At 61.9% G+C, this 27030-nt stretch overlaps 1 protein-coding gene across 2 annotated transcripts; it reads left to right on the top strand.

Moving 5' to 3' along the window:
• Positions 1–514: 514 nt before the first annotated feature.
• Tbkbp1 (TBK1 binding protein 1) lies at positions 515–14081 on the top strand. 2 transcript variants are annotated; one of them, XM_063251442.1, is made up of 10 exons: positions 515–652; positions 2225–2463; positions 2727–2849; positions 3081–3185; positions 3792–3972; positions 4427–4602; positions 4692–4753; positions 11113–11231; positions 11372–12063; positions 12789–14081. In XM_063251442.1, the coding sequence occupies exons 2-10, from the start codon at positions 2254–2256 to the stop codon at positions 12915–12917; spliced, it is 1797 nt and encodes a 598-aa protein (XP_063107512.1). In that variant the 5' UTR covers positions 515–652; positions 2225–2253; the 3' UTR covers positions 12918–14081. The 2 variants fall into 2 exon arrangements, with proteins under 2 accessions (XP_063107512.1, XP_063107511.1); XM_063251441.1 differs by having other exon boundaries at positions 2225–2478.
• The last annotated feature ends 12949 nt before the right edge of the window (positions 14082–27030 follow it).

Raw genomic sequence — 27030 nt, 5'->3', positions numbered from 1 at the left:
CATTTGACCTCTCCACTCAACCTTTCCAAGTTACAAATCGAACTGATCTCCCCCTCCGCACCCCGCATTCAGTGTACAATCGCAGCAGTGCCCCCTTCTCCGCGCGCAGACTACGGAGGTCTAAGGAGCAGATTTTAAAAAATAAAAATAAAAACAAATCAGCATCAAATCATCGTCCCACTTCCTCCCTGGTGGCACAGTCGGGATCGAAGGCGCAGACGCCCCCGCGCAGCCCCCGGCAGCGCCACCACGCCACACTGCGCCGGCCAAGGAGGCGGGCAGGCCTGCAGCCGGTGGGCGCCGGGCGCGCTGCCAGGTCCGGCCGGGCGCACCGCGGGGGGCCGCCGCCCCTCGCCACGTGGCGGTGGCAGCGGCGGGGTCCCGGGTGCCTTCCCAGCCGGAGCAGCCCGGAGCAGCCAGGGAGGAAGAGGCGGAGGAGACGGCGGCGGCGGCGGCGGCGGCGGCGGCGGCGGAGGAGGAGCGGGGCGGGCGGGAGCGGGTGGGGGAGGGGTGGGGGGCGGGGAGAGACCCGGCGGCGGCGACAGGGCGCGGAGCGGAGCGCGGTGCCAGGGGGGTGGGGGCCCGGGGCCCGGCTGGGGCGGGCGCCGGCGGAGGGCGTTCGCTGTGATCGCACGCAGGAAGCGGAGCCGCTGTAAGTGCCCGGCCGGGCCGCGGGGGTCGCGGGGTGGCGGGGGGCTGCCGCGCGGGGCCGGAGAAGCTGGCATCGGGTGGCCCGGCGGACAGGGGCCGGTGCGGGCGGCGCGCAGCCCCCCGGTTCCGCCGCCGCCCAGGCCGCGCCGCCTCGGAGCCCCCGGCCCGGCCGAGAGGGCGCGGGAAGGGGGCTGCGTGGCCCCGGCCGGGAGGGGAGGCCCACACTTTCCTCGGGCGAGCTGGCGGGGTTAAAGGACGGCTCTTAAAGGCGCCGCAGGAGGGGCCCTGGCGGCGGGGCACCCCCTCCCCAGCCGCCTGCCGCGGCGCTCCGCCGGGCCCCAGGCCGGGAGGAGGACGCAAGGGGCGGCGCGGATGCGCTGTCCGGGCCCGGAGCCCGCCAGGGGGTGGCCTGGGGCGGCGGGCAGGGGTCCGGGAGGCGTGGCCAGCGCCCAGCGGGAGGGGGGGTGGCGGCGTGGGCAGCACAGGGTTAAAGGTGGGGCCGGCACTACACACGCGCGCTCCTTACTCAGCCCGGCCACACGCGTCTCCCTGGCTCTCAAGAGTATGCTAGAGCAGGACGGGAGACGTGGGGCCTGCATCCCAGCCCGTGCGCCCCGCGTGGGACCCCCACCGCCGAGCCCCTGGCCCAGGCGCACACATTCCACGCGCACACACCTTGGACATTCCCATAGTTCCTCACGTGACATGCGGCCCGAACGTGCCCATCCGCTCCACACGCTCACGCACGCGTGGTCACACGCGCGCGCACACACTCAGCCTCCCCAGCTGCTTCCCAACTCGACCCCCACCCGCGCCCCGCAAAGGCGCCCATTGACGGTGACACACCTCCACTCATTCACAGACACACTCCCCCACGCCAGCCAGCCTGACACACATTCACAAACAGGGCCCAGAAGTACACATGCACCCCCTCGCTGCCTACTCTCTCTTTAGGAGCCCTGAGTCATCCCTGCCCCCTTCCAGGGCTCCCTGGTGTGCCACCACACAGGGACAGGCTGGGGATGCAGCTCCTCCCCAGCCCCCTTGCCCAGTTTGACACTGCGCCAAGGACTTCCTGTAGGTCCAGGTCAGGGGCTGCGTCTGGACGTTGGCCACAGCCCCATCGCAGGGGAGGCACTTCCCTTTCCTGAACTCAGATCCTGCGAGAGGAAGCAACGTTGGCCATGGGCTGGCAACGCCCGCTCTGCTCCAGGAGCGAGCACTGGGCCTTCTTGCGGAGAAGCTGGGGTGCCAGGGGCCTTGAGAGGGTGGCCTGGTACTCAGGAAGGGGACTGAGGGAGGAAGGCCGCCCTCCTGCGGGTCCACACATCTTCCTTGCTTGCTGCTGGCTGGGCTTCCTTGTCCCTGTGTGTCAGCTGTCCCCCAGGCCTCGCCTAACTCCTGCTCCTTCCGCCCCAGAAAATGGGGCTTGGTGGTCTGAGCTGCGCTGCAGGAGCCCCCCACCGAAAGGTGGACAGGAGGCACCCAGGCCTCGTCAGGGGGAGCTCCTACCGGCTGGGGTCTGTGTGAGGGGTCTGGGCCCAGGTGTTCCTCTCCTGTTCCTGCTCCCCAGGAGGCTCGAAGTGGGCCAAGGCCGCTCCCATGGAGACCATGTTTGAGGATGACATCAGCATCCTGACCCAGGAGGCCCTGGGGCCCAGTGAGGTGTGGCTGGATGGCCCCGGAGACCCCTCGATGGGGGGGGACATGGGCTCAGCCTCCCACTTCGCCCTCATCACGGCTTATGGGGACATCAAGGAGCGACTGGGGGGCCTGGAGAGGGAGAATGCCACCCTCCGCCGCAGACTAAAGGTCTATGAGATCAAGGTCAGGATTGTGGGTGGCAGAGACTGGGGTTCAGCCACAATCCAGGGGTCCAGAGGAGGGAATGGGGCAGCTGCTCTGGAGGCAGAATCAGAGCCCAGCAGCCACTCAGGAGAAACGGCTTTTGGGGCTGTGGATTCTGCCAGAGGACAGGAGGACAGCCGGGGACTTGGGAGATGGGAGATGGACATGGGTGGGGAGCTGGCTCCAGCCTTCCTGAGGACCCGCCCTTCTTCCGTCCCCTCCTGCAGTACCCGCTGATCAGTGACTTCGGTGAGGAGCACGGCTTCTCTCTGTATGAAATCCAGGACGGCTCCCTGCTGGAGGTGGAACAGGTCAGCCTGCAGCAGAGGCTCAACCAGTTCCAGCACGAGGTGAGTCCAGCCTGCTGGCGCCCAGCTCCCGGCGGCCCCCTGCCCAGCCTCAGCCCCGTGCCTGCCCATCTGAGGTGGCCATGGTGCTCCTCCTGCCCCTCCACAGGTTTCTGGGAGTGGGGTGGTTGGGTGTGGTGTGTGTATGTGTGTGTGTGTGTGTGTGTGTGTGCATGCACGTGCACGCACACACGCATGCACCTGACTCTGGAATGCCCAACTCGGCCTATGCAGTTGCAGAAGAACAAGGAACAGGAAGAGCAGCTGGGGGAGATGATCCAGGCTTACGAGAAACTCTGCGTAGAAAAGAGCGACCTGGAGACGGAGCTGGGAGAAATGGTGAGGCCAGGAGGTGGAGGTGCCTTGGGCACCCAGCTCATGCCAGTGTGCCCCCATGAGCACCAAGGGCATCCCACTTGTGCACATGTACACCTGAGTGCCACCTGCACCCTGCTTGTGCGCATGCATCCCTGTGAGTGCCACCTGCACTGCACTCGTGGGCATGCGTCCCCCTGAGTGCCCACTTGGTCTAGGTGTTGTGGTTGCATGTGTCATCCTGGCAGTGGGTGACTGCACAGGATCCATGAGTGAGGATCCATTCCGTCAGGTCGGCCTGTCGCAGTAGGCTGGGTGTTGGCAGGTCCTTGTGGAGCCACGCATGGGAACACAGCCTCTGCCAGTTCCCTACTGTGACCCTGGTCAAATCACTTAGCTTCCATCGCATCTCTGGAAGCAAAGGAAATGAAACGGCCTTCGTGTCGGAGCGCTTTGCTCTATTAGCATCTGCGTCGCAGCTCCTGGGGAAGGAGTCCTCGTGCCCACAGCTGCTTGGAGAGGGGACGGGGGAGGGGCAAGCAAACGGGTGACCTCTGCCCCATGTGGAGGGTGACAGCTGGCCAGAGGTGGGGAGTCCGGGACCATCAGTGCCTGTGCCTTCTCCCGCAGCGGGCTCTGGTAGAGACACATTTGCGGCAGATCTGCGGCTTAGAGCAGCAGCTGCGGCAGCAGCAAGGTCTCCGGGATGCAGCCTTCTCCAGCCTGAGCCCCCCGCCAGCCCCCACCCCACCCTGCACCGACCTAGACCTGCATTACCTGGCTCTGCGAGGGGGATCCACCATGGGTCACGGTGAGTGCTCAGCAACCCCTGTCTTCCTGATGCTGAGTCCCCTCAGGCCTCTTCCCCATTGCAACACCACTGGACACCTCTTGCTGACTGAAGTCCTTGTTGTAATAGCTTAAATGTTTCCCATAGTCACCCGATCCCTGTTCCCAGACCTCAGCCACTCTTTCCCCAGCGTCACCGTCTCACCTCGCCTTGTAACTGGGCCCCTCTCGCCTAGCAAGTCCGGCCGACCCGTTGCAGTTCGCAGGTGTGCCAGCAGAGGGCGCCCCCACCCAGCGTGTGGGGCCTGTCTCGGGGTGCTTAGGGAAGGCCCGAGGATGCTGCAGACCGAGCGGCCCAGGCTGTGTTACCAAAACGAGGCCTCCAGCAGGCAGCCCGTCCTCCTCCTGCGGTCCCCACCCGGCCCGCCTTAGGCAGCCGGGCCGGGGCCTCATGTTGACCTTGTTCCATTGGACAGCGGCCTGGCCGGGGCCCTCGCCGAGTGTGAGCGAGCTGGAGCGGCGGCGGCTGGAGGAGGCGTTGGAGGCGGCCCAGGGCGAGGCACGGGGGGCTCAGCTCCGGGAGGAGCAGCTGCAGGCTGAGTGCGAGCGGCTGCAGGGGGAGCTGAAGCAGCTGCAGGAGACGCGCGCACAGGTACTGAAGGCAGTGGGCACGGGCAGCCTGTAGAGTCCAGCGTGCAGGCACCTGGCAGGGAGCACTCACCTCTCTGTCCACTCCTCCAGGACCTGGCCTCCAACCAGTCAGAGCGGGACATGGCATGGGTGAAGAGAGTTGGTGACGACCAGTAAGTCATGCCTGTAACCCTGGCCATCTTAACCTCTTATGTTTTGTTTTGGGGTTCTGATTGGTTTTGTTTCAAGATAGGGTATCCCTGTGTGGTTCAGGCTTGTCTTAAACTATGTGGCCCACCTGCCCTTGAAGTTGCAATGATCCTCCTGCCTCAGCCTCCCCAGCACTGGGATGGCAGGCGTGTATCACTGTGTTTGACCCTGTCTTAACCTGGGACAGAGGGTTGTGTCCCTATTAAGTTTGCTTTTGTAATTTGTCATTATTTGGTTTTGTTTTCTGAGACAGGGTTTCATTATGCAGTCCAGGCTTGGCCTTGAATTCACTATGTAGCCCAGGCTGGCCTTGAACTTGGGGCGATCCTCCTGCCTCAGCATCCCATGTGCTAGCATTATAGGTGTGTGCCACCGTGGCCAGTGCTCTGTGTTGTTTGCGTGACCTCTCTTCCGGAGCCTCAGGGTAGTAGTGTGTCCGGGTGTCTGTCCCAGAAAGGAGATGAGTTGTGAGATGCTGTCTGCCTTCCTCTGGGATGGAGCCCATCTCTTTTTGAGGTGTTCTGAGGTTTACACAGTGTCATAGTGTATGTGCTATGGTGAGTTTGGGGGAGCCTCTCTGCGGCTCCACTGTCTATACAGGAGCAAGGCTCAGATAGTCAGGCTTACTGTCCCCTCCTGGTGAGGACGGGCCGGGTGTGATGCCTTGTCTGTCTGTGGTCTCAAGGGTGGAACCTTGGAGGCAGGAGGGGCTTCCCTGAGGTCACACAGCAGTGGCTCAGGACACAGATGCACTTAGGGATCCTGCAGGCAAGGGCGGCCTCAGGAGTAGGGCGGGAGGGGACCGTGGGGCCCTGCACCCAAGCTCGTCCTCTCCCACTTTCTGAGAAATAGCTCAAACCTCCTTCCGCCTAAGTCCTTCCCCTCTGAGGAGCCGAGTGGCACACACGTCAGGGTGACTGTGTTCACTGGTGGGGAGACTGAGGCTGGGACCTGCCCTGCATCCCACAGTACCCCACCAGGACCCAAGGGGCCCTCCCAGTGGACAGGTGGCCTCCCCATCCTTCTTGGGCTTCTGACCTGCGCCCCCCCACTCCTGTGCCTCCCTCCCTACCATGGGCCGAGGGCCTGGGTGGAGCTGTGGCAGCTGGGTGAGAACTCAGGCTGCGCGATGGTGGCTGCGACTCCTGTGCTAGGCTGCCGAGGGCCACTGTGGCCTTTGCAGAGAGGGGCTACCCTAGCCCGTGTGCTCAGCGTCGGGGCGCACAGGAATGCCAGCTCCCACCAGGAGCGAGACTGGCCAGCTCAGGGAAGGATTCGGGGTCCCTGAAAAGCCTTGTGTGCTGAGTGGGACAGAACTGCGCCACAGGGGCCTGGGGACCGCCTCATCCCTCCCCACCTGGCATCCTTGGCACCTGGCCCATGGGGTCCCCCAAGGCCGAGCCTCTCTTCCCCAGGCCAGCGCTCAGTACTCGCAGACAACAGAGAGCTGTCAGGAAGTCCTCCCTCCCCCGGAGTTTTATTTTCTCATAAATGCAGCTCCTTTTGGTAACAGGCTCTTCCCGAGGAGGGCTCCCTCTCGTCCTCCCACCCAAGGGAGCCTCAGTCACGTGCACTCCGGGTCCCTGACCCTGTTCCCCGCTCCACCAGCCTGCAGTGCCTTGCAGAGCTGCTGCCCCTGGGCTCAGGCTTTTCCAGGAGCGCAGTGTGGGAGCGGCGGAGGGGTTCACAGTGCTGAGTGTGGCACGTGTATGAGGTCTTCTGGGCCCTGGAAGGTGCCACCCGCTGGTCTCAGCTAGTATCCTGGGGCTGTGGGAACCACTTGGGGAAGCCTCGCTTTAATCCTGGTGCTGGTCCCACCTCTGAGTCCATGCAGCAGCGCTGGATGCCCCCCTCCCTGGCTGCCCAGGTTCCCTGTCTAAGGGTCACTCAGGGGCCAAAGCCATTGCAGAGGAAAGCGAGGTGCAACTCACCTGCCCCCGAAGTGAGGAGCCTATAAGGGTCCCCTGAGGTGAGGTGGGGGCACAAGTGGGACTTTCTGAGGATGGGACCAGTGTGAAGGACTGGGCAAGTGTGAGGGGTGCTGTGGGAGGGACAAGGCCCAGGGGGTCCTGAGAGGGACCTGGGCCCAGAAGGGAGGGTGCCCTTTGGGGTGGCCCTTGGTGAGGAGCCCATGCTCTGTGAGCAGTGACAGGGCGGGACTGTGCACCTCGCACAGGGGGCTCAGTGCTGTGGCCTGGCCCTTTTCCGCCCACCCATCCCCTGCCCCCCTCTCCCCACCCACAAGCCTCTGCGTGGGCTGCGGTTAGCGGTGGGGCTGAAGTGTGAACTCGGAGAGAGAGGGTGGAAACTCTGCTCGGAGGTCAAGGGCAGTGTGAGCTGGGTCAGGACGGAAGTTGGAGACCCCTGCGTACCCCAGCTTAGTCCCATGCCCCAGAACCAGCAGGCGCAGGGCCTCCCCCTCCAGGCTTCTCACCCCCTCTACTTCCTTTCTGTCGAGGCTCCTGTAGCCCCGGCACCCTGTGCACACAGGAATTAACCCCTGAGCACTCACAGCGCAGGGCCCTGGCTCCCCTGAGCAGGGCTGAGACTGGGCACTATGGGGGGGTCTTGACCCTGTGCTAACCAGCCATGGAGCCCTGGCCGGGTTGTCTCCTGGATGAGGAACGCTTCCTCCTCCCCTCCTCTTTTTGTTTTCTTGACATAGTCTGGCTATGCAGTTCAGACTGCCCTTAAACTCACTATGGAGCCCAGGCTGGCCTCCAAATCACAGTGATCCTCCTGCCTCAGCCTCCCCAGTACAGGGCCCTTCCCTCCTTCCTAAGCCAGATCTGAAGCTGGCATCTCCAAAAAATGAGCTTGCTCCTGTCCCCACCAGTCCCCCAAGCTTCCCAGGATTCCTCGTCTATGCAGCAGGGTCCAAGCAGGTGGGGTGAGGGGACTTCGTGGTGTTTTCCCAGCCAGGTTCTCCTGCAGGTAGGAAGCTCTTCTGTGAGGGCAGCCATGTGATCTGTTGACCGAATCAGATCAATCTGAAAGTGAAAGAGGCACTGTTACTAATTACGCTGGGCACCTAAGGAGCATGAGGCCGGACAGTCCTGGGTGAATGGGGAACCCTGGCTCCCATGCCCGCCGTGAGCCCCAGGAGGCCTCTGGACCCCGTTGGCACCTGGTTGTGCTGGAAGCATGGCGGGGAGCGGGCACAGAGAGCCAGCTCTGGGGACTGGGGCTCGGCAGCCGCAGGGGAGCGGAGGGCTCAAGGCGCAAAGGAAGTGGAGGCGAGTGACTTCCTCCTCCCCAGCCCGCAACCTCAAGTCCGCGCCACAGCCCGGTGCCTGTGGTCCCCTCCCCAAGGGTCGGGCAGGCGGGAAGGCCGATGCTGGGTGTGCCTGTGGGTGGTGGAAAGTTCGCCCCCCGAGTTCCCCCACAGGGCACAGGGCGAGGCAGCCGGGCCAGCTGGGGGCAGCGGGGGGCAGCGGGGGGGCAGTGGGGGAATGCTGGGTCCTCTTTCATGCCCAGTTCTGAATCAAATGGTGATTCTCAGCGCCCAGGCTGCTGGAGTCCTGGCCTCAGCCCCGACCCTGAGGCTCAGCCTACCCCCAGCTCTGAGCCATTCCAGGGTGACCCCGCTTCTCCTCACCCTGAGCCCTGGCCCCGCCACATCCTCTAACCTGCCTGCATCAGTCCCTTTTATCAATAATGGCACAGATTATTGTCTCAGGGAGTCTTGGGGAGGTGCCTGTCTTCTGTGGAGAGGATGAATGAAAGGGAGGGTGACTGGAAGCCAAGTGCCCTCCTCCTGCCAGTGCTGCCCACCTCTGGCTGCTCCAGCTCCTCTGAAGGTGTCAGCCTCTCGGGCTCAGGTGCCGAGAGTTCAAATCTCGCTCTGTGCCACCACCACTGTGCCGTGATCTTGAGCCAGCTCTCAGCGGCTCTGGTGTCCTCCTTCCTCCTCCCTCCTCCCCAGACAGGGCCAGCAGTTCTCAGGGCCACTTCAGAGGTCCCCAGCCGCCTGTGCCTCCTCCTCTTCCAGAGCAGGCAGGAGCCAGAACTTCGCCTCCTCCAAGCGGGCACGGCTCTGCCCTTTCAGCTGTAGCGCTGGTGAAGCAGCTTGGCCTGTGAGCCTGTTTCTTCCTCTGTAATACTGAGGTGATGACCATGACAGCATCACAGGGCTGCACTCATGCAGGTCATCTGTGATCCCACTGTCCCGGAGTCCCTCCCCAGGGGAGTGCCACTGTGCCACCTGCAGCTCCCCTGCAGGCTCTTCCCAGAGCCCGGATGGCAGGAAACGCGGCCAGTGGCCAGCGCTCAGGCGGAGGCCCGAATGCAGTGTGTTGAAGTGCAGTGCACATGTGTGAAATTGGCTTTTTCCACTGAATTGGCAGTGAGTCACATGCATCCTCCCTGAGGAGGGGACAGGGCCATGGTGTCAGGTCTCTGCACCCCAAGCTGGGTCTTGGGAGTCTGCCTGCTTCACAGCTAGGAGCCGGGCAGGAGAAACTGGGGCGGCTCCCGATGGGGGAGAGCTGGGGCCTGCAAACCCGGGGTGGCAGGTGAGATCTTGAGACAGAGTGTGAAGGCAGCGACCTGTATCTGTCACCTGAGATGCAGCCCCCAGGCAGACGGCAGCAGCTGTGGCTGGGTGGGGCGGAGGATGGCAGTCTGTCGGTGCCTGGCCCAGAGCACCGTCCATCCCTCCGCACAGCTGAGCATATGGCCTGACCCTCCCTCCTGGAAGCCCTCAGGTCCTGGCTGCAGGTCATCCTGGGTCTGAAGGGGGAGGCTTCCCAGGGGAGTCCCCAGTTAGCAGATAAGGGGTCCAACGACTGGGATCCTGTGAGGTTCCCTCCCCTGATGTAGGCTCCCCGCCCCGCCACCTGGCGCCATCCCACGGTTGGTAAGGGTGGCAGCCAAGGGCCAGGGCGAAGGAACACCGTCACCTGCCTGCTCTACCTGGCTGCTCTCCCCTGTTCCCCTCCTCTCCTGCAACGTTGCAGGTGCACACTCTGCCCTGTCCCTCACTGCCCCTCCCCCTCACATCCTTAGCTAGAATGGGGAGAGACCCGGTCCATGGGGCTGGAGAACTTTGGTGGCATTCTGACCTCTGTCCTGGCACGGGAGGGGAAGCCTGTGGGAGGTGATCTACCTGGGGTGATATCTGCTACTACTGCCCACGACCTCCAGCTTCCAAGGTTCCAGGGTCCCTCTGGCACCAGGGAGACCCAGGGAAACCAGACCCCTGCCCTGAGGGAGGTCTCCGGTTTCCGTCCAAACCCGACACAGAGGTGAAGGCAGCAGGGCCTGAGGACACAGCAGAGGCTTCTAGGGGTGCCGTGATCGGTGCAGAGTACATGGCTTCCTTCCATGGCTCTGGACTCATGGTCACTCTGGGAGAAAGGGCGCCATGAGGTCCCTTGCTGAACTGAGACCCTCCCAGCTCTGTGAGGGTGGGTGCGCCCGGGAGGCCTGAGCTGGCAGGAAGGGAGGAAGTGAAGTGGTCGGACGCAAAGGCTCAGCTTGTGGGCCACTTGCTGACCGTCTCCTGGGCACCAGGAGCTGGGCATTAGCACAGCTCTCTACTCCTGCTCTCAAGGAGCTCGAAGCACAGTTCCAGAGCAGGCACCTGTGAGAGGTCGCATGGGCAGTGCCCCTGCAGGCTCTGGACACAGAGCAGCTCTCTAAGCTCCCCAGGGACCCTGCTCCCTCGAGACCCTGCTCCCTCGAGCCGTGGGCCGGGGTGTGAGGTGGAAAGGAGGCCAGAGGCAGCCTTGGGGTAGAGGCAAGAGCAGTGAGCTGGCACCGCCGACGGGGGGCCAGGTTTATCACTGGGCACCTCTGCTTCATAGGGAGCCAAAAAAACAGGGACAGTGGCGACTATAAATTCAATGCAGCTGCCGGGTGAACAAACCTGTTTCGTCTGCACGAGCCCTGCATGGATCTGGGAAAGGTTACCTCGTACCTGTAGGAGCTGTTTCCCAGCACTCAGTGCACGCAGGGATGCAGGGGCCCCCGGGAATCTCTCTGCACCCCTATTCTGCCCCATTGGGACACAAACCATCTCCCCCAGCTGGGGACTGGTTCTTGGGAAACAGATGGAGGCTGCCTGCAAGAGGTGGTATTTGAGGTGGATTTATTTTTGAGACAAGGTCTTGCTATGTAGTCCAAGTTGGCCTTGAGCTTTCAGAGATCCCCCTGTCTCAGCCTCCCAAGTGCTGGGATTCCAGGCCTGGTGGACCTTAAAACCTTCAAGAAGAGTCCTGCATTTGAAGCAGGGACAGACGATACTGGGCTGAGCTGGTTCTTCTTCCATGGCTGGAATATAAAGCCCCTCATCCCACCTCCTCTGCTCCTACAACCTCAGGGTGAATTTGGCACTGGCCTACACGGAGCTGACGGAGGAGCTGGGCCGCTTGCGGGAGCTGAGTTCCCTGCAGGGGAGGATCCTGAGGACCTTGCTGCAGGAGCAGGCGCGGAGCTGCGGTGAGCTGGGGACATGAGACGGGGATGCCCAGGGGGGAAGGGGGCCAGGCGACTGCCTTGCCAGCCGTCCAAGTTCCAGCCACCACTTCTGACGTCTCCCGCACACCCGGGCCGCCGCGGCCCGCTGCTCTCTCCTGCAGGCCAGAGGCACTCGCCGCTGTCGCAGCGCCACTCCCCGGCCCCGCCATGCCCGTCGCCGTCCCCGCCGGCCCGCGCCCCGCCGCCCTGCCCCCCGTGCCCGTCGCCCGTGCCGCAGCGCCGCTCGCCCGCGCCCCCGTGCCCGTCCCCCCAGCAGCGCCGCTCGCCCGCGCCCCCGTGCCCGCCGCCCAGCCCGCAGCGCCGCTCGCCCGCGCCCCCCGGCGGCCCCGCCCCGCAGCCCCGGCCCCCGCCGCCGCCGCCCCCCGCCGACCGCCCGCCCGCCCCCGAGCGCGCCTACGCGCGGCCGCCCGCGCAGCTGGCCAAGGCCGGCTTCCAGGGCCGCCGCAGCTACTCCGAGCTGCTGGAGGGCGCGGCTCTGGCCGGAGCCGTCCCCGCCTGGCTGCAGGCCGAGGCCGCCACGCTGCCCAAGCCCCGCGCCTACGCCGCCGCCACCGGCGCCGAGCTCTACGGGCCCGGCCGGCCGCTCAGCCCGCGCCGCGCCTTCGAGGGGCTGCGGCTGCGCTTCGAGAAGCAGCCGTCGGAGGAGGACGAGTGGGGGGCCGTGCCCGCCAGCCCGCCCAGCCCCGAGGCCGGCGCCATCCGCTGCGCCTCCTTCTGCGCCGGCTTCCCGATCCCCGAGTCGCCGGCTGCCTACGCCCCCGCCGAGCACGCACAGTCCTGGCCGTCCATCAACGTGAGTGGGCGGCGGGGGCGGAAGCCCTGCTTTCTGGGGGCTCCACACCTCCCAGGCACGGGACCTGCTGCATGCACCCCCAGCTGCAGGACAGACCCCTGCCCTCGTCCCCTCCCTCCAGGCCTGCACCCTTGGGACTTATGAGGCGCTACCATTAAGGTGGTGACGCTGAGTGACAATCCTGGCCCTGATTTCTAGTCCTGACAGTCCCCTCACTGCAGAGTGGCACCCTTGGAGGGTGCTTAGGAGGAGGCGTGAACCAGAAGTGGAGAGCACCCTGTCAGTCTCCGGTACACTGGGCTGGCAGAGGGACAGGCCTACCCACCCTGTGTTGTCCTGCTGGCCAGAGGACAACCCTGCCACGGGTCTGCAGCACCCAGAGCCACAGGGAACTTCCCAACTATCTCCCTGCCCCCTAGAGGGACCTACGTGTATTCCACAGCCAGAGGGAACATGGCAGATTGGAGGGGGTTGCGTACTGTGTAGGGGGCCCCTCCTTGCACTGAGTCTCTCTGCACCCTGGTCTGGGTGTCGGCTACCCTAACTCCTGCAGGCGCCCGAGCAGGCTGGGCAGTGACTAACTCCTGTACACCTTCTGGGGACCCCATATCTGGCGGTGGGGGACCCCTGCTGCATGCTGCAGTGCCCACCCCCCTCCTTGGAAAGGGGGGCAGAGATGCGGGGGCGGAGCAGAGACCATCCCTGACTTCCTTCTCTCCCCACAGCTGCTGATGGAGACGGTGGGCTCCGACATCCGCAGCTGCCCCCTCTGCCAGCTGGGCTTCCCCGTTGGGTACCCGGACGATGCCCTCATCAAACACATTGACTCTCACCTGGAGAACAGCAAGATCTAGGCGCCTCCCCGGCCGTCACCCCGCTCACTCTGAATGCTGCATGAATTTTATGGGGGTCCCTGCTCCTCGCAACCCCCAGATACCTCCACTAGCTCTCGAGTCAATATGTGTGCCATCTTCCCTGGTCCAGGCACACGCAGCTCTGGCTCTTCGGGGCGGCGCTCCCAGCTTCCTGGGGAAGTGGGGAGCTGGGCTGAGACAGAGGGGTGACGCCCCAGCCCCTCCCTCTGCCTTTGTTCTCAAACAGGGTTGGATCCAAGGTGTCTAGTGCTTGGGGAGAGGTGGGGATCAGAGGTTCCCTAAGCCCCTCCCCAAATGCCCACCTTTCTGGGAGCACCGCCCTGTGGGGTGCCAGAGGCTGCCCCAACACTGACGCCAGTTCCTCCATCCCGTGGCCCAGATGGGAGGCTCCTGGCACAGGTGGAAGAGGCGGCAACGTCCCGCAGGCCAGCCTGTTCTCCCCCTCTGCCCACCCTGGGGAGCAGGGAGGGTGGGAGAGGAGAGGGAGGACCCAGCCCAAAGAGGCTGCCAGGGCACTGCACTCCTGCGCCTCCCCCACCCAGGCGCAGATGATCAAGGCAGGTGCCCCTCCACCCTCCCCTACCGGAGCCCACCGGGACCCAGCCTCTGTGTGCTGGGTGGGTGTCATTGGCCCCTGCTGCCTGGGTCAGGACCCCAGAACCGGCCCCGGGTGCTGTGGAGGTCAATTTCAAAAGAGCTAACCCCCTTCCCGCACCTCACGGACCCACATTCCCTCTGTGAAATCTACCTCAGAGTTGTACCCTTAGAAGGGTGGAAGCAGGAGGCTGAGGGGGGGGCCCAGGGCTGAGGTAGGGAGCCTCCTGCCGGGGAGCCTGATGTCCACACCAAATGCACCCCTCACTGCGAGCCTCCCCTAGGCCTCGGCCAGGCTACCGCCTGCGCATGCTCCGTTCTGATCCAACTCTTCCAGGCCTCCCCTCTTCGCACCCCTCCCCTCTTGGTGCCGGGGAGTCAAGGGGTGCGGTGGGCGGGGAAGGGGCCACCGACTCCAGAGACGCGTGTCTGTCCAGTACCTTGAGTGTTCCCCCTGGGAGGGGACATGGGGAAGGGGCCAGGAGGGGGCGGGGCCCGTGCCCTCTGAACAAGAGGGATGTCCGAATAAAGCTGACCTGTCCATCTGCACTCAGCATGCACGCCTCCTCCCTGGCTGTGGTGGGGCCGCAGCACCTGGGACCCCGGGGTGGTGGAAATAGGCTGAGAGCCATTCCCTGCTGTGGGGCTGACAAGCTGGGCACACATGGGACATTTGCATTTACAGCTGGACATGTGGGCAGGTGACAGGTGACCGGCAGGTGGCATTCATTCAGAGCAGGTATAAAGTGGCCACCTGCCTCAAGAGGTGACAGCACCTTTTCTTTCTTTTTTTCTTTTTTGCAGTTCTGGAACTGAACTCAGGGCCTTTGCACTAAGCAACATCTCCAGCCCTTTTAAAATTTTGAGCCAGGGTCTCACTAAATTGCTAGGTTGTCCAGGCTGGGCTCAAACTTGCCATCCTCCTGCCTCAGCTTCACAGAGTGCGGGGTGACAGGTATGTGTCACCACACCTGGTTTAAATGGAGGCAGGGACTTGAACTTTGCTCCCAACACCCTGCTCTTCTTGGTGGCCCCTGTTTCTTCAGTGACTGACTCTGGCGGACCAGATCCCGGCCAGACCTCTCGGAGGAAGGACCTCCAAGGTCTGCACAGGGTGAGCTCAGGTGGGGCTGGCTCCGGGCACTGGGGAGGTCAGAGCTGGGTCATGAACTCCTGACTTCTGCCCCAGCCAGGGTTGTGCCCTCTGCAGAAAGGGCCTGGGTGCCTTGTTCACCAGCTCCAGGTACTCTGGGCGGCCGAAGGTCCGACCCCAGGCCGAGGCTGATGTCCTCCTGTTCTGGGCCCTGTGGTAGCCCCTGTCCCCTGGGCAGTAGCTGACCAGCGCCCATGGTCAAGACCTAAACGCCAGCCCCGGAGGGACCAGCCGGCCCTCAGGCTGGGCTCGTAGGTATGGTCAAGGTTTCAGCCTGTGCCCATGGGATGTTGGGGTTTCCTGTGGCTCCCCCACTTCTGTCAGCTCCCCAGAAGATGGTGGCACTCAGGTTCTCTGGAGCATTTGTTGAGTGGCAGGCATGGGCCCCATGAGGCGAAGAGACACCTTAGCCCTAGAGGAAGGGACAAAGGGTGGGGGTCTAGGGCCCCAGAACCCTGAGCTCAGTCCTCAAAGCGTGCCACAGGTGTGGGAGAACCCAGGCATCCTGCAGCGCGGCATCTCTGTCACCAGAGTGAGGGGAGCGTGGGGACAGAGGGTGCAGGGTCTGGCAGCCTGTCTCCTCGATTTCTAGGGGCCTGGGAAAGAGCTCCAGTGAGGACGCATAGTGCTGGGGGCTGGGAGGGAAGCAGGGAGGGGGAGAAAGGCAGCCAGCCGCGGTCTCTCATCTGCTGTCCCCAAAAGGGGAGGACCGGGCTGAGGACCTGCTCTTGCTGATGCCTCCGCTCTGGCAGGATGGAATGTAATGGGGCAGGACACTTGCTACACGCTCCTCTCTGGAGCCAGGAGGGGCACAAAGGCCGGGAAAGACACACCCCAGGGGGCCAAGCTTGTCCCTAGCAGAGACCCCAAGCCACGTGTGGAAGAAAGGGGGCTGAAACTTCAAAGGGCCTCAGGCTTCCTCAGACCCCTGGCCCCGGACCAAATTAGAGGCCACCGCCCCACCTTTCCCCAGGGTTTCAGGCCTTCCTAAGCCGTGGGAAGCCCTGTCCGGGCCCGGGGCCCCATATAGTCTGCAGCAGGTGACCCTCCTAGAGGGCAGCAGTGACGAGAAGGACCAAGTGGGGGAGTCTCTCGGCAACGTCTTTATGTAGGATGGGGGACCGGACAGCTGCCTTGCTCCCATCTGTCCCTCAGCAATGACAAGACTAGGACACCTTTGGGTGACCACAGGAACGAATGAGGTCAGACACAAATGAGAGGTTGGGGCAGGGAGAGGGGTCCTCCCTGGGCACCTGGGGCAAAGGCCAGAGGGTGGGGAAGACTGAACCCTCCAGTGCCTCACTCCTCCCCTGCTCTCCCCACACCTTTCCTGCCTGGACTCCCGGGAATTTCACAGCACTCTGAGGCTCCTGCAGCTGCCTGGGTGCCCAGGGAGCTGACCTCATCTGCAGACTGCCCGCGGTCTGAGCAGCCTCTGGCTGGGACCCCCGGTGCCCATCGTCCTGCAGCCCAGGCACAGGGCTGAGGCAGCCATGGGTCAGTGGCATTCACTGTCCCTCTAGATGCCACACAGCTCTGTGTTCATGACCCAGGAGGCCTGGCAGAGCTGAGGCAGCCAGGACCTGGGGCAGGGATGGCTGGGCAATGAGAGCCTGGCCCTGGCCCCAGCATCGGCCACCCTCGGTGCCACCTGAGCCCAGCGCAGGGTCTCCAGGCCCTCTGGGCGACGTTCCAGTCCGCTGTGTGAGCGTGGGCACAGGGGAGGCTGGGGAGGAGCAGGATGGGTGTCACCAGCACCTCCAGCATGGCCTCATTTGCATTACCACTGACACCCTTCTTGACCAAGAAAATGGGGCCAGAAATAACAAAGGGGGAGGTGACTCCCAGGCAGTGGGGTTCTCTTTCCCTGCCTCCAACTCTCCCACGGTGCCGGGGGTTAGAAGGTCACCCCACAGCTGGCGCCGGGAGGAGGAAGTGCACCCACTCTTGCACATCCGCCCTCGGCTCGGGCAGACACCCCACTGCAGCAGCCCCCTACTGCCCTGGGTCCCCAGCACCCCAGTGGTCCCCCTCACTCCTCCCAAACCCCCATGTCCTGCCTGCGTCTGGGAGCCGTGATGGCTCCAGCACTGCTCACGTGGGGGGTCACCTCTGCCAGTGTCCAGGCTGTGTCCTCATCAGGGTGGGCATATCCCGGGGTCACCGTCCAAACCTTCCTGGCTGACTCGTTCTGTGTGGGACAAAGTCCGAACTGTAGCAGCTGAGTTTGGGGTCAGGGTCTGGAGATCCCAGCCGGACAAAGAGGGACCTTTTCCCCTGGGACTCCTGGCTGCCAGAGGCCTCCGTCCGCTTCTCCTGGGAGGAGGTGGCCAGTTGTCAGGCCTGGGAGGAGGCCTTGAGGAAAGGAGCAGGGCTGCTCCAGGTGGGCTTTGTTGGGCCGGGATTTAGCTCAGTGGCACAAGCACTTGCCGGGCAAGTCGAGGCTATGAGTTGGACCCCCAGTACCAAGAAAAAAAAAATCACTGAATCAGTTGGACTTTGTTCGGAGGTGCTGGGAATTGAACCCAGGGCCTTAACATGTGCTGGGCCAGGACCTGCACCCCTGGGCTGTACGCCAGCTGGAGCACGGTGTCTTCCTCTCCTGCACCTTCGATGAATACTGCCGAGGCCCTCATGGCCGTTTGAGCTCAGCTTTTGTGCCCTGAAGTCACGGCTGTGCCAGAGAGTGGGGAACAGTGTGCCAGCCTCTGCCACCGGGTGGCAGGGGACAGCGGGCTGTGGCGTGGAGGCTCTGTCCCTGGCAAAGGCTTCCTGGGACCCGGGAGGGCAAGGGGGTGCAGGCTGCGGTGGCCGAGGAGCAGAAGGGCCTGGCAGGGAAACCAGGTCGCGAGAGACAGACAGCGAGGAGAGACAGCGGGAGAGCTGTGAAGACGCCGTGGGAAGCAGCTCCTGCCGCTACCCTCCTGAGATGCTATTTAGGGGGAGAGAAAATATGCAGCGAGGGCTGGGAGTGGGGGTGGATGCTAGCTTTTCAGGGGTCAGCGGGGCCACCTGCCACCACTGCCATGGTCCCCAGCAACTTCATTGCCCTGGCACCCCTCCTGGCCTCCCCACCAGGATGGTCTTGTTCCCTTAAGTGAGAGAGCAGAAAGTAAGAGCCAGGGTCCCTGCAGGTGGCAGCCTCTTGGCACCCTCTGGCCTGTCCCAGGGGCCTCAGACCCAGGGAGATGCTTTATTTTGATCTCTTCCCTGGAATGAAAGGAAGCGGGGCGGCCCAAGCACTTCCGGCCTCTGACTCCATACCTCGGTACTCTGCACACCCCCAGCCCCAAATGCAGGGCCCGAGTCGGGCATCGAAGATGGCCGGAAGCTCACACCCTAGATGGAGAGACTGATCTTGCTCCTTAGACCAGAGGAGGCGGGAGATGGGGTTTGCCATTGAGCAGAGCCCTCGGTTGGCACAAAAGGAAATTCCAGCACCCTCAGTGAGTCCCCGAGGGCCTCCTGACTCATCCTGGGATGCAGGCCCCAGTGCCCCGTGGGTTTCTGTGGTAGCTGGGGGCAGAGGGAGGGTAAGGTGGGTAGAAAGAGCACCCTGGGGATGAGCAGAGACTTTTATTTTCGCTTTTGGAGCTGGGCTGTTTCGGTGCCCACGGCGCCCAAAGGAGAGGATTAGCTGCCGCAGGAGAAGGCCTGACCCCGGCTCTGAGCCCAGCGCAGCAGAAAGAACCTTAGGTTCGAATTTACTTTTTATGTCTATTTTTCTTTTTCTGAGACAGTGTCTCACTAGTAGCCCAGGCTCAAAGGGGCAGTGATCCTCCTGCTTCAGCCTCCTGGGATGACAGCCTTGGGTCACCGTGCACAGCTAGGTTAGACTTTAGGAAGAACTTCACCGTGCAGACAGGGGCATGTTTCAGAGATGGACGGAGTGATTCTAGCCCTGCCTCTGAATGTTCCAGGGTGCTCCCCACGCCCCCCCTGCAAAGCCTGGGAATTTGGCCTGGCTCTGGGTGGGGTAGAACAGAGGTGGGGAGGTGAGCTAGGTGATCCGCTGGCCCTGAAGATCACTGGCAGGAGAGGTAGGTGGGTCCAGGTGGCAGAACTCAGGTCCCCAAGCCAGTGCAGAGGTCAGGAAACCATCACCAGCCCAGGCCCTCTCTAGGTCCTGCCTTCTTCGAGTCTTTCTACTTCCGGCCTTACGGGAGGGGGCAGGAAGGAGCCATTCTGCTGATGGGGACCTTGGACCCAGAGGCCTTCACACTCCCTGACCATGACGAGGTAGGGTGGGGAGGAGCGGAATCCTGGAGCCAGATCCCCCTGGTCAAGGCCGAGCATCACCCGCACGGTCACCATCGAGGCCTCTGCAGAAGCCAAGATGCCCCCTTCCTGGGCTCTCGCCCTCCCCCACATGGCAGAGGCAGCGAGGATGGGAGGTGAGGGGGAGGATCCAGAGATGGTGCGAGCAGATAGCTGCTCCCTGCAGGGGTGCAGCAGGGCAGGGCTGGGACAGTGCCCCCTGGTGCTGACCCAGTGCCCTCTTGGCGGAAACCTGGTCACTCTACGCTCCCCAGAAGGGACAGAGCTGGGTTTCCTCCTCACGGGTGGCCCAGGCAGATGCTTGGTCCTCCACACATATCTGGTTCCACCTCTCCGCCAAGGAACCCTGGAGAGATTCAGCTGTGCCCTCTTTGCACCTCCAGCCTCCCGGGATGCTCACTCCCAGCACATGCACACACGTGCTGCACACTCCCAGTCTCACTCCACAGGACCAGGGTGCCACCCATGGGTGTCCTGGGGGCCACATGGACCTGGGAACAGTGCACACCGATGCACATGGGTATCCCAGGTGCGGGTGCAGCTATGGGCCCAGCACTGCGCACCAGGGGGAGACACAGCCAGGGCTCCCAGCCATCGCAACCGCCAGGGTCTTAGCAGAAATCACGTGAGGAGCAGGGCCCCTGCTTCTTGCCTGCTCTCTCTCCTCCTCTGCCGCCCTGTCCTTCAGGGCCCTGAGCTGTGGCTGGCACTCAGACAGCACTTTCTCTCTAGCTCTCTCCTTTCTGTACCAATGCCCATCGAGGGCCAGGCCCAGAGCTGAACTGAGGGGCAAGGGCCTGGAGGGTGATCCCCAAATACTAGCACTGTGCCTCCCCAGACTGTCCCTGGCTCCTCGAGCCCACCCATCTCTCCTGGGCATCTTCTCCCTGGTCACCAGGACACTGGGTACCCGGGCAGCGAGGCCAGGTAGTTCCAGCTCCGAGTCACCTCTCAGAGCCTCTGCTCGCCAGCAAGAAAACACAAAGAGACTGGACGGACGGAGTGGGTTAATTTCCCTCTCAGTGCTGGCGTTTTGGGATTCTCTTAAACTCCACTCGCTGGGGAGATTTCTTCAGACCAATCTTTGTCTCTTTCCACATAGCTCACAGGGAAGGCGAATGGATGTGGTCTGGTGGTCTGGGAACTGGAGTGTGCCTGCCTCGGAGAGAAGATGGGGAGGGGAGAGAGAGAAAAAAAGCAGAAAGAGAAAGCGAAATGGCATGATCTTAAAGAAAAGAGTGGAGCTGGGCTTAGTGCACACCTGTAATCTCAGCACTTGGGAGGCTGAGGCAGGGGGGTCACCATGCATTCAAGGCCAGCCTGGGCTAAAAAAAAAAAAAAGAGGGATGAGGAAGGGAAGAGAAGAGGAAGGAAAAAGGAAGGGAAGAACCGGGTTGGAGAGAAAGCAGGGGTGTGGGATGCAGTCAAGCTGCAGGCACTTGCAGAGAGGGGAAGAAGTTTCTAGTTGTTATGACTTTATCCTTCCTGTGCATCTCCATGAGGTGGGGCATCCTGGTGGCCGCTAGCTGAGGACCCCAAGGAGATTCAGGACAGAGCCCCCTTCTCTGCCCAGGGCCCAGGCTTTGCTGCTCCTGAAAGCTGAAACCACAGAATTGGCTTGTGGTTGGGTGATTATCAGTCACTGCCACTCAACCTAGCTCGTAGGATGACTAAGGAGTTGGGAGCCCTTCCCATTAGCCCCCCAAATTATCAGAGAGAGACACCAGAGGCCAGGATGGAATTGGTTTTGTTTGTTTGTTGGTTGGCCGGTTGATTGGTACTAGGATTTGAAGCCAAGACCCTCATGTTAGACTACATCCCCAGACCTTTTTTATTTTTAATTTTGGGACAGGGTCTTTCAAAGTAACTAAGTAGCCCAGACTGGGCTTGAACTTGTGATCCTCCTGCCTCAGCCTCCCAGAATGCTGGGACTGTAGGCATGTACCACTACATCAATCAGCTGGAAATTTAAAAAAAGAATGTTTTTTTTTTAAATGCTATTTTCTTTTCTTTCTTCCTTTTTTTTTTTTTCTTCTTTGATCTTTTTCATTTTTATCGGTACCAGGGATCAAACTCACAACTGCCTGCTTGCAAGGCAGGTGCTTATGCCGCTGAGCTAAATCCCCAGCCCCAAAAAGAATGTTTTTAAACTGGGTCAGGTGGCTCATGCCTGTAATCCCAGCACTCAGAAGGCTGAGGCAGGAGGATCCTTTGGAGTTCAAGACCAGCCTGGGTCTCAAAGTGAGCTCAAGGCCAACCTGAACTGCATAGTGAGACCCTGTCTCAAAACACACAAACAAAAATTTTTAAAAAAATTTTTGGAGCCTTTTGCTAGGGGCTGAGTCCTGGGGGCAGAGCTTGCAGGGTCTGCAGCTCAGAGTTTGGGGGGACCCTGGTCGGGTGACATTATTCCTGGGCATCCTCACCAACAGCTTGAAGTAAGGAGGGTCTGGAGTGGGAAACACTTGGATCCCTGAAAAGTTGACTCCAGTCTGCCTCGGCCAGGTCACTGGTAAGGACTGGGCATGGTAGGTCCTGCCTATGGCCTGGGAACCAGCCAGGTGTCCTGGGACTGGAACTCCAGGTTGGAATTCCCCTGCCCCCTTCAGATGGGACCAGGACACATCCCCTCCCCTTTCTGGGTCAGGTCTTGCTGGTGGTCTTCAGGCAGTGTCTCCAGCTTGGGCTTCCCAGCATCTCTCTCTCCATCCTCCCGGAGTTGGGGGGCTGCTGTGTGTAGGGAGGTGGCTAGGAAGAGTCTTTCCTGTGCCCTCCCAGACCCTCAAACACTGTGTGCTCAGACCAGACAGGCGCGCAGAGAAGCGGGGAGCAGCTCCCCGATATCGTAAAAGCACCCTTTGGAAAGTTTGGCGGCTGTTACTGAGCAGTGACCAACCAAGCCCTTGGCGCTTGCTATGCAAATCCAGCCACAAGGCAAAGTCTCCAGTCTGGCCTCCCTGCAGCCCGGACTCCCTCGGAGGCCAGTGGAGCTGCCCCTGGAGGGGAGCCCCGAGGTGGGCCCGCCCGGACTCTTGTTCCCTTTTGGTGACTCTGAGACCAGGTTTAGCCTCAATTTCCCCTTCTGAGAGAATCGGCTTCTTCGGTCCCGCTGACGTTTAGCCTGCTGGTGAGGAAAGGGAAGAACTGGTCCCTGACCCTTCCTCACTGCCCCGTCACCAGCGCGGCACCTGGACTCTGCCTCCCGCCCCCGGCGCTGCCCCGCGCTCTCCTTCTGACTGTGTCTTCCTCTCGGTTTCTCTTGGTCCTTCCTTTCTCTCTCCGTCCTGCTCTCTCGTTCTCTGTCTCTCCATCTCTTTCTGTTTCACCCCTCGCTCCTCTCCCCTCCCCGCCATCCTCCGGTTCTGGGAGGGCACACGGGAGCGCCCCAGGGCTCCAGCTCCGGGGAGCCTTCTGCTGCTCCTGACCCACCCCAGGCTCCAGCCCACCAAGGTGCAAGGTGGGGGGTCCCTGTGTTTGCACCCGTGCTTGGGCGGGAAGACCCAGGGTCTGCAGGGCACGGAGAGGTCAGGGAGCCCCGGGATGGACCCAGAATGTGTGGGGACTGTATATGGGCACAGTGTCTCCTCGCCACTCTCCCCTCCCCTGGGGGGTCCAGGGCTCAAGAGCCCCCTAGGCACTGGCCACACACGTGTTAAGTGTGTACACACGCCCACACACACACACTCACACACCCCTATCAGGCTGCAAGAGCAAGGAGCAGGCTTGGGGGAGGGGAAAGGACCCGAGGGAGGGACAGGAAGGCAGGGAGCCCCTCCCCCGCCGTGCCGATGCCCACCGGGTGCCTCCCCAGGGCTGGCTGGTGAGGGCTCTGCCCCCTAACTTTTCCCAGCTTCGAGGAAACACCCCGCTTTAGGGGAAAGCGAGGCGCTGAGGGAAGCACTGACTCTCGGGCAGAGGCATGAGCCTGATTTTCCAGTCAGGCCGGGAGGAGGGCCTGGCACCGGGGACGCCCGGGCTGGGGGCCCTGACTCAGAGCAGGAACCACAGGGCTCCGCCGCCGTGTTGTCGTCGGGGAACAAGAAGCCACCAGGTTTATAAGAAACTGCAATTCATCTCTGTCCTCTTCCACTCCTCTGCAAGGATCAAGGTTTGACCTGAGGAGGAATTTACAGCCCAGGGCAGGAAGGAACTCACCCAAAGATGGTTTTTTGGTTTTTGGTTTTAAATTTTAGTTTAGACAGAGCCTTGCTGTGTAGTCCAGGCTGGCCTTGAACTCACTATGACCCTCATGCCTCAGCCTTCAGAGACTTCACTGGGCAGAGATAGGGGAGCCTCAATAACCAGCAGGAAATGTCCCTGATGGCTGGGATGTTGGCCAGCATCCTTGGTTGCTAGGCAACAGAGTTGGGAGAAGTGAGGGATGCCTTGCCTGCATCTGGAAACTGGGAACTCCACGTTTCTTCCTGTCTGGGTCAGCTTTCTTCACTGTGCCTGGCCTGGGTTTTGCTGTGCATCTGACCGGCCCCTACCCCTTGAGCACCTCTGTCTGCATTCCCACCCCACCCACTTCATATAGGGGTCCAGTTCTGCACAGCTACCAGTCAGAACAGGACCATGGGAGAGGTGGGAGAAGGGTGTCAGGGAGACTCCTCAGAGCATAGCAGGACCCTCACCAGGAGACCAGGGGAGGCTTGGGGAAGGACGCAGCCAGGGTGGTTTGGGTAAATGGCAACCTGGGCATCTGGTGGCCCCCTGGAGCCTCCCGGCTGTGCAGTAGGAATCACAGCAGTGTCCTGTCCAAACTGGGGCTCGTCCTGTGTCACCAGCTGTGAACTCAGTAAGGTGTTTAACTTCTCAGTGCCTCAGTTTCCTTGTCTGTAAAATGGGAATAGCAGTTCCTGCTCTTTGATCTCAAACCATTGTGAAGGTGCCCAGGATGGGCATTGGTGCCCAGGGTGTGGCTTGCTGGGAGGTGGTCCCTTGTCTGCTCCTTGTCCCCACCCCCCCAAAGTCTCCCAGAAGCAGTGGAGCCTAAGCAGAAGATGGCAACGGATGGAGCAAAGTCCAAGCTAAATGTCCAGGGTAGTGGGACACAGCTTGCTGGGGACCCTGAGCTGTAGGCAGTGGGCCTGAGTCACTGGGTGTGTGCCTGCATGTGTGGGTGACCCAGTATGTCAGCTCCAGCTCCTGGTCTAGGTGCTAAGGACTCACTTGACGCAAACCATCTCTGACCTATCCCCAGGGGGTCAGGTCCTGATGCCCATGACCCTAAGAACTGGACGCAGGTAGTGAGGGGAGGGGCAGCCACATCAGCCCTGTGCCTTCTTTGGCCACAGATGCTGTCCTGGGGCCGACTCAGGGCCCTGCACACAGCGCCAGCTGCCCATGGGCCTGGCGGACAGAGGTTGGTTGGCAGGGCACCTTGTGACACTTGCTGGGTGACAGAAGGGGGAGCAGACAACGTCGGGCTCCCGGGGAAATCACAGGCCTGTGTGTCACAGTGGATCTGCCTCTGAGGTGTAAATGGGGTTAAACTCAAGGTCAGACCCACCTTGTCCATTTTCACTCAGCATGGCCCTGGGTGCTCTCCCCAGTGGTGGTTGGGACCCAGTGCCCATTCAGCATTGGGGGATGCCCAGGGACAGCTGCCCGTCTCTCCAGGGAAGCTGGTCACCTACCTGCTTTCTGCCCGAGACTGGGATTCATGAGGAATAGAGGCTGGGGGGCTCCAGGCCACCCAAGCTCCCAGCCTTGGGTGCTGTCCTCTCCTTGAGCTTAAATGGGGATCTAGCTACAGGGTGAGGGGCCACAGGGAGACACCTGCCTGCCCAGCCTTAAGTGGGTGGCTGGGAGGAGGCTCTAAACTATCGGGGACCTCCGGTTTCTTTTCATTTTCTCTTGAGGTGGTGCTGGGGATTGAACCCAGGACTGTCTCACTCTTTGTAGTTTTTATTTTGAAACAGGGTCCCCTTAAGTCATCAGGCTATCCAAGCTGCTTTCTTTTCTTTTGTGACAGAGTCTCACTGTGCAATTCAGGCTAGACTTGAACTCATTTTGTAGCCCAGGCTGGTCCTGAACTCACAATGATCCTCCTGCCTCAGCCTCCTGAATGTTGAGAGTACAGGAGGGCACCACCACACCTGGTTCAAACTGCTTTTTGAGATCCTCCTGCCTCAGCCACTCTGGATGCTGGGATTACAGGGGTGTATCCCACATCCAGCTCAGGATCTCAGATTTCTGCACAAACCAGTAGTTAGCCCCTATCTGCTGTGTCATGGTCAAGGCACCCAAGGCTCTTGGAGTCCCTGACTTTCCCAAGTCACTGTTGGAAAGTGAAGAAGGCCGGGAGGAGTGAAAAGCTCTGAAAAGCAGCTGGAGGGGGAAGTGGACCCCAAGCAGGATGTGGAGTGGGAAAGGTGGGAAAGGCGGCAAAGGGGAATTGGGCAAGAGTGGGCAAGAAATGCAGGCTGAACTGGGCATAGAGGTGCACACCTGTCATCCCAGCACTTGGGAGGCTGAGACAGGAGGATTGCTGCAAGTTCAAGGCCAGCCTGGGTTACATAAAGAGACCCTTTCTCAAAAAACAAACAAACAAACAGGAGCAAGAAATGTAGCATAAGTCTACAAGTTTGCAGCATAAGAAGCCGAGGCTGGAGGGAAGGTGGGAGGAAAGGGCTTCCAGACAGGCTGCTGGCCTTGCCTGTGTGGCAGGTGGGGCAGGCGTGCTGAGGGTCTGCACGGGGCTGCCTTCGAGGAGGCAGATGGCCAGGCAGGAGGACGGGTGGGGCTCCAGGATGACTCTGCGAGCCAGAGCTGGGGAGGCCAGACCAGCTGCTGGGCCTGCAGCCCTGCTGTACCCACTGCCGGCTCTCCCACCCCTGTGAAGCCTCCCTTGCTCAGCCCCAGGGACACATGGCCCTCTCACTGTGGGCCTTGTGCCCGCTGTGGCTTCTTCGTTCTGACCTAATTTTAATCATTTGATAGGATCCCCCCAAACCCAAGCCCCGGCCCCCGGGCCCGTCAGCTCTGCCACGTGTCAAAACCACCCCTGTCACTTCGTGTTGGTTTCTCGGTCCTGCAGCCCCTCCCCTCGGGGCCCGAGAGCAGCAGCTAATTACCCAGCTGCTGAGCGCCCCCCGCCCCTGCACCCGCACCTCCAGTCCCACCCAGGGGCCCTGGAGGCTTTGAGGAGAAGCTGTGGCCTCCACACCCTCCTCAGCCGGGTGGAAGTCCTTCCTGCAGTCTCACGCCCTTCCTCTGTCCCTCCACCACGATGCCGCTGGCCGAAACTAGGAGAGACATGGGGGGTTGCCTTGAGAGACAGCAAGGGGCCAGCAGCACCTTACCAGAGTTAGGGGTGTTGCTGCCACCCGGGATGTCCCACAGAACTCGCTGGCTCATTGTACAGAGCAGAAAACTGGACCGGGGTAGAAAGGGCCTGGCCTTGGGTCCTCCGGGATGGGCATGGGGCCAGGATCTGAGCTCTGAGTCCAGGCTCCTCCATCCCAGTCCATCTTGGATTCAGAGCGGGCCCCCACCCAGGTCCCCAGGCCCCCTCAGGAACCCGAATCCTCTCTGCCTGCCATGTGCACCTGTTGTCTCCTCCCTGGCCAGGCCAGTGTCAGCGGCGCTAACCCGAAGGACAGTCCAAGGACCCGGGGCTAGGGCCAAGTGGTCCAGAGCAGACTCGCAGGCTGAGACCCAGGCCTGGGCAGACAGACAGACACATGGGACAGCCACACCAAGCACTGACAGACACATCAGACGCTGACAGTGACGTGGAAACACAGAGACAGTCACAAACACAATGGCAGCTCAGAGATAAACGCTGGAGACCAAGAGGCTGGTGCAGAACCTGCCCCCGGGACCTGTGCAGTATCTGCAGCTCCCCAGATGGAGGTGCACAGAGCCCTGGGAGCCCTGGAGAGCAATGAACCCCGATCAGTTCGGCTTGCAGGAAGCAGAGAGGGTCTTGGGCAGAGCCAGGGGCTGCCAGGGGCTGTGCAGGGCTTGCTTGCTGCCCTGGGGCCGGAGGCCCTGGATTACAGGAGCCCTGGCCAGCAGCGCCTCCCTGTGCCAGGAAGCCAGGCCAGGGGCAGGGCGGGA

The sequence above is a fragment of the Cavia porcellus genome, unplaced genomic scaffold (genome assembly GCF_034190915.1).
Source record: "Cavia porcellus strain 051 isolate PalLab524CR breed Dunkin Hartley unplaced genomic scaffold, mCavPor4.1 scaffold_6, whole genome shotgun sequence".
NCBI lineage: Eukaryota > Metazoa > Chordata > Mammalia > Rodentia > Caviidae > Cavia > Cavia porcellus.
Note: the sequence above shows the minus strand (reverse complement) of the source record. Positions and strands in the feature narration are given on the sequence as shown.

Coding starts and splice junctions, on each gene's coding strand:
- Tbkbp1 (XM_063251441.1), top strand. CDS start 2,254: ATGGAGACCATGTTTGAGGATGACATCAGCATCCTGACCCAGGAGGCC. Junction 4,754..11,112: donor AAGAGAGTTGGTGACGACCA/GTAAGTCATGCC, acceptor CTACAACCTCAG/GGTGAATTTGGCACTGGCCT. Junction 12,064..12,788: donor AGTCCTGGCCGTCCATCAAC/GTGAGTGGGCGG, acceptor CTCTCCCCACAG/CTGCTGATGGAGACGGTGGG.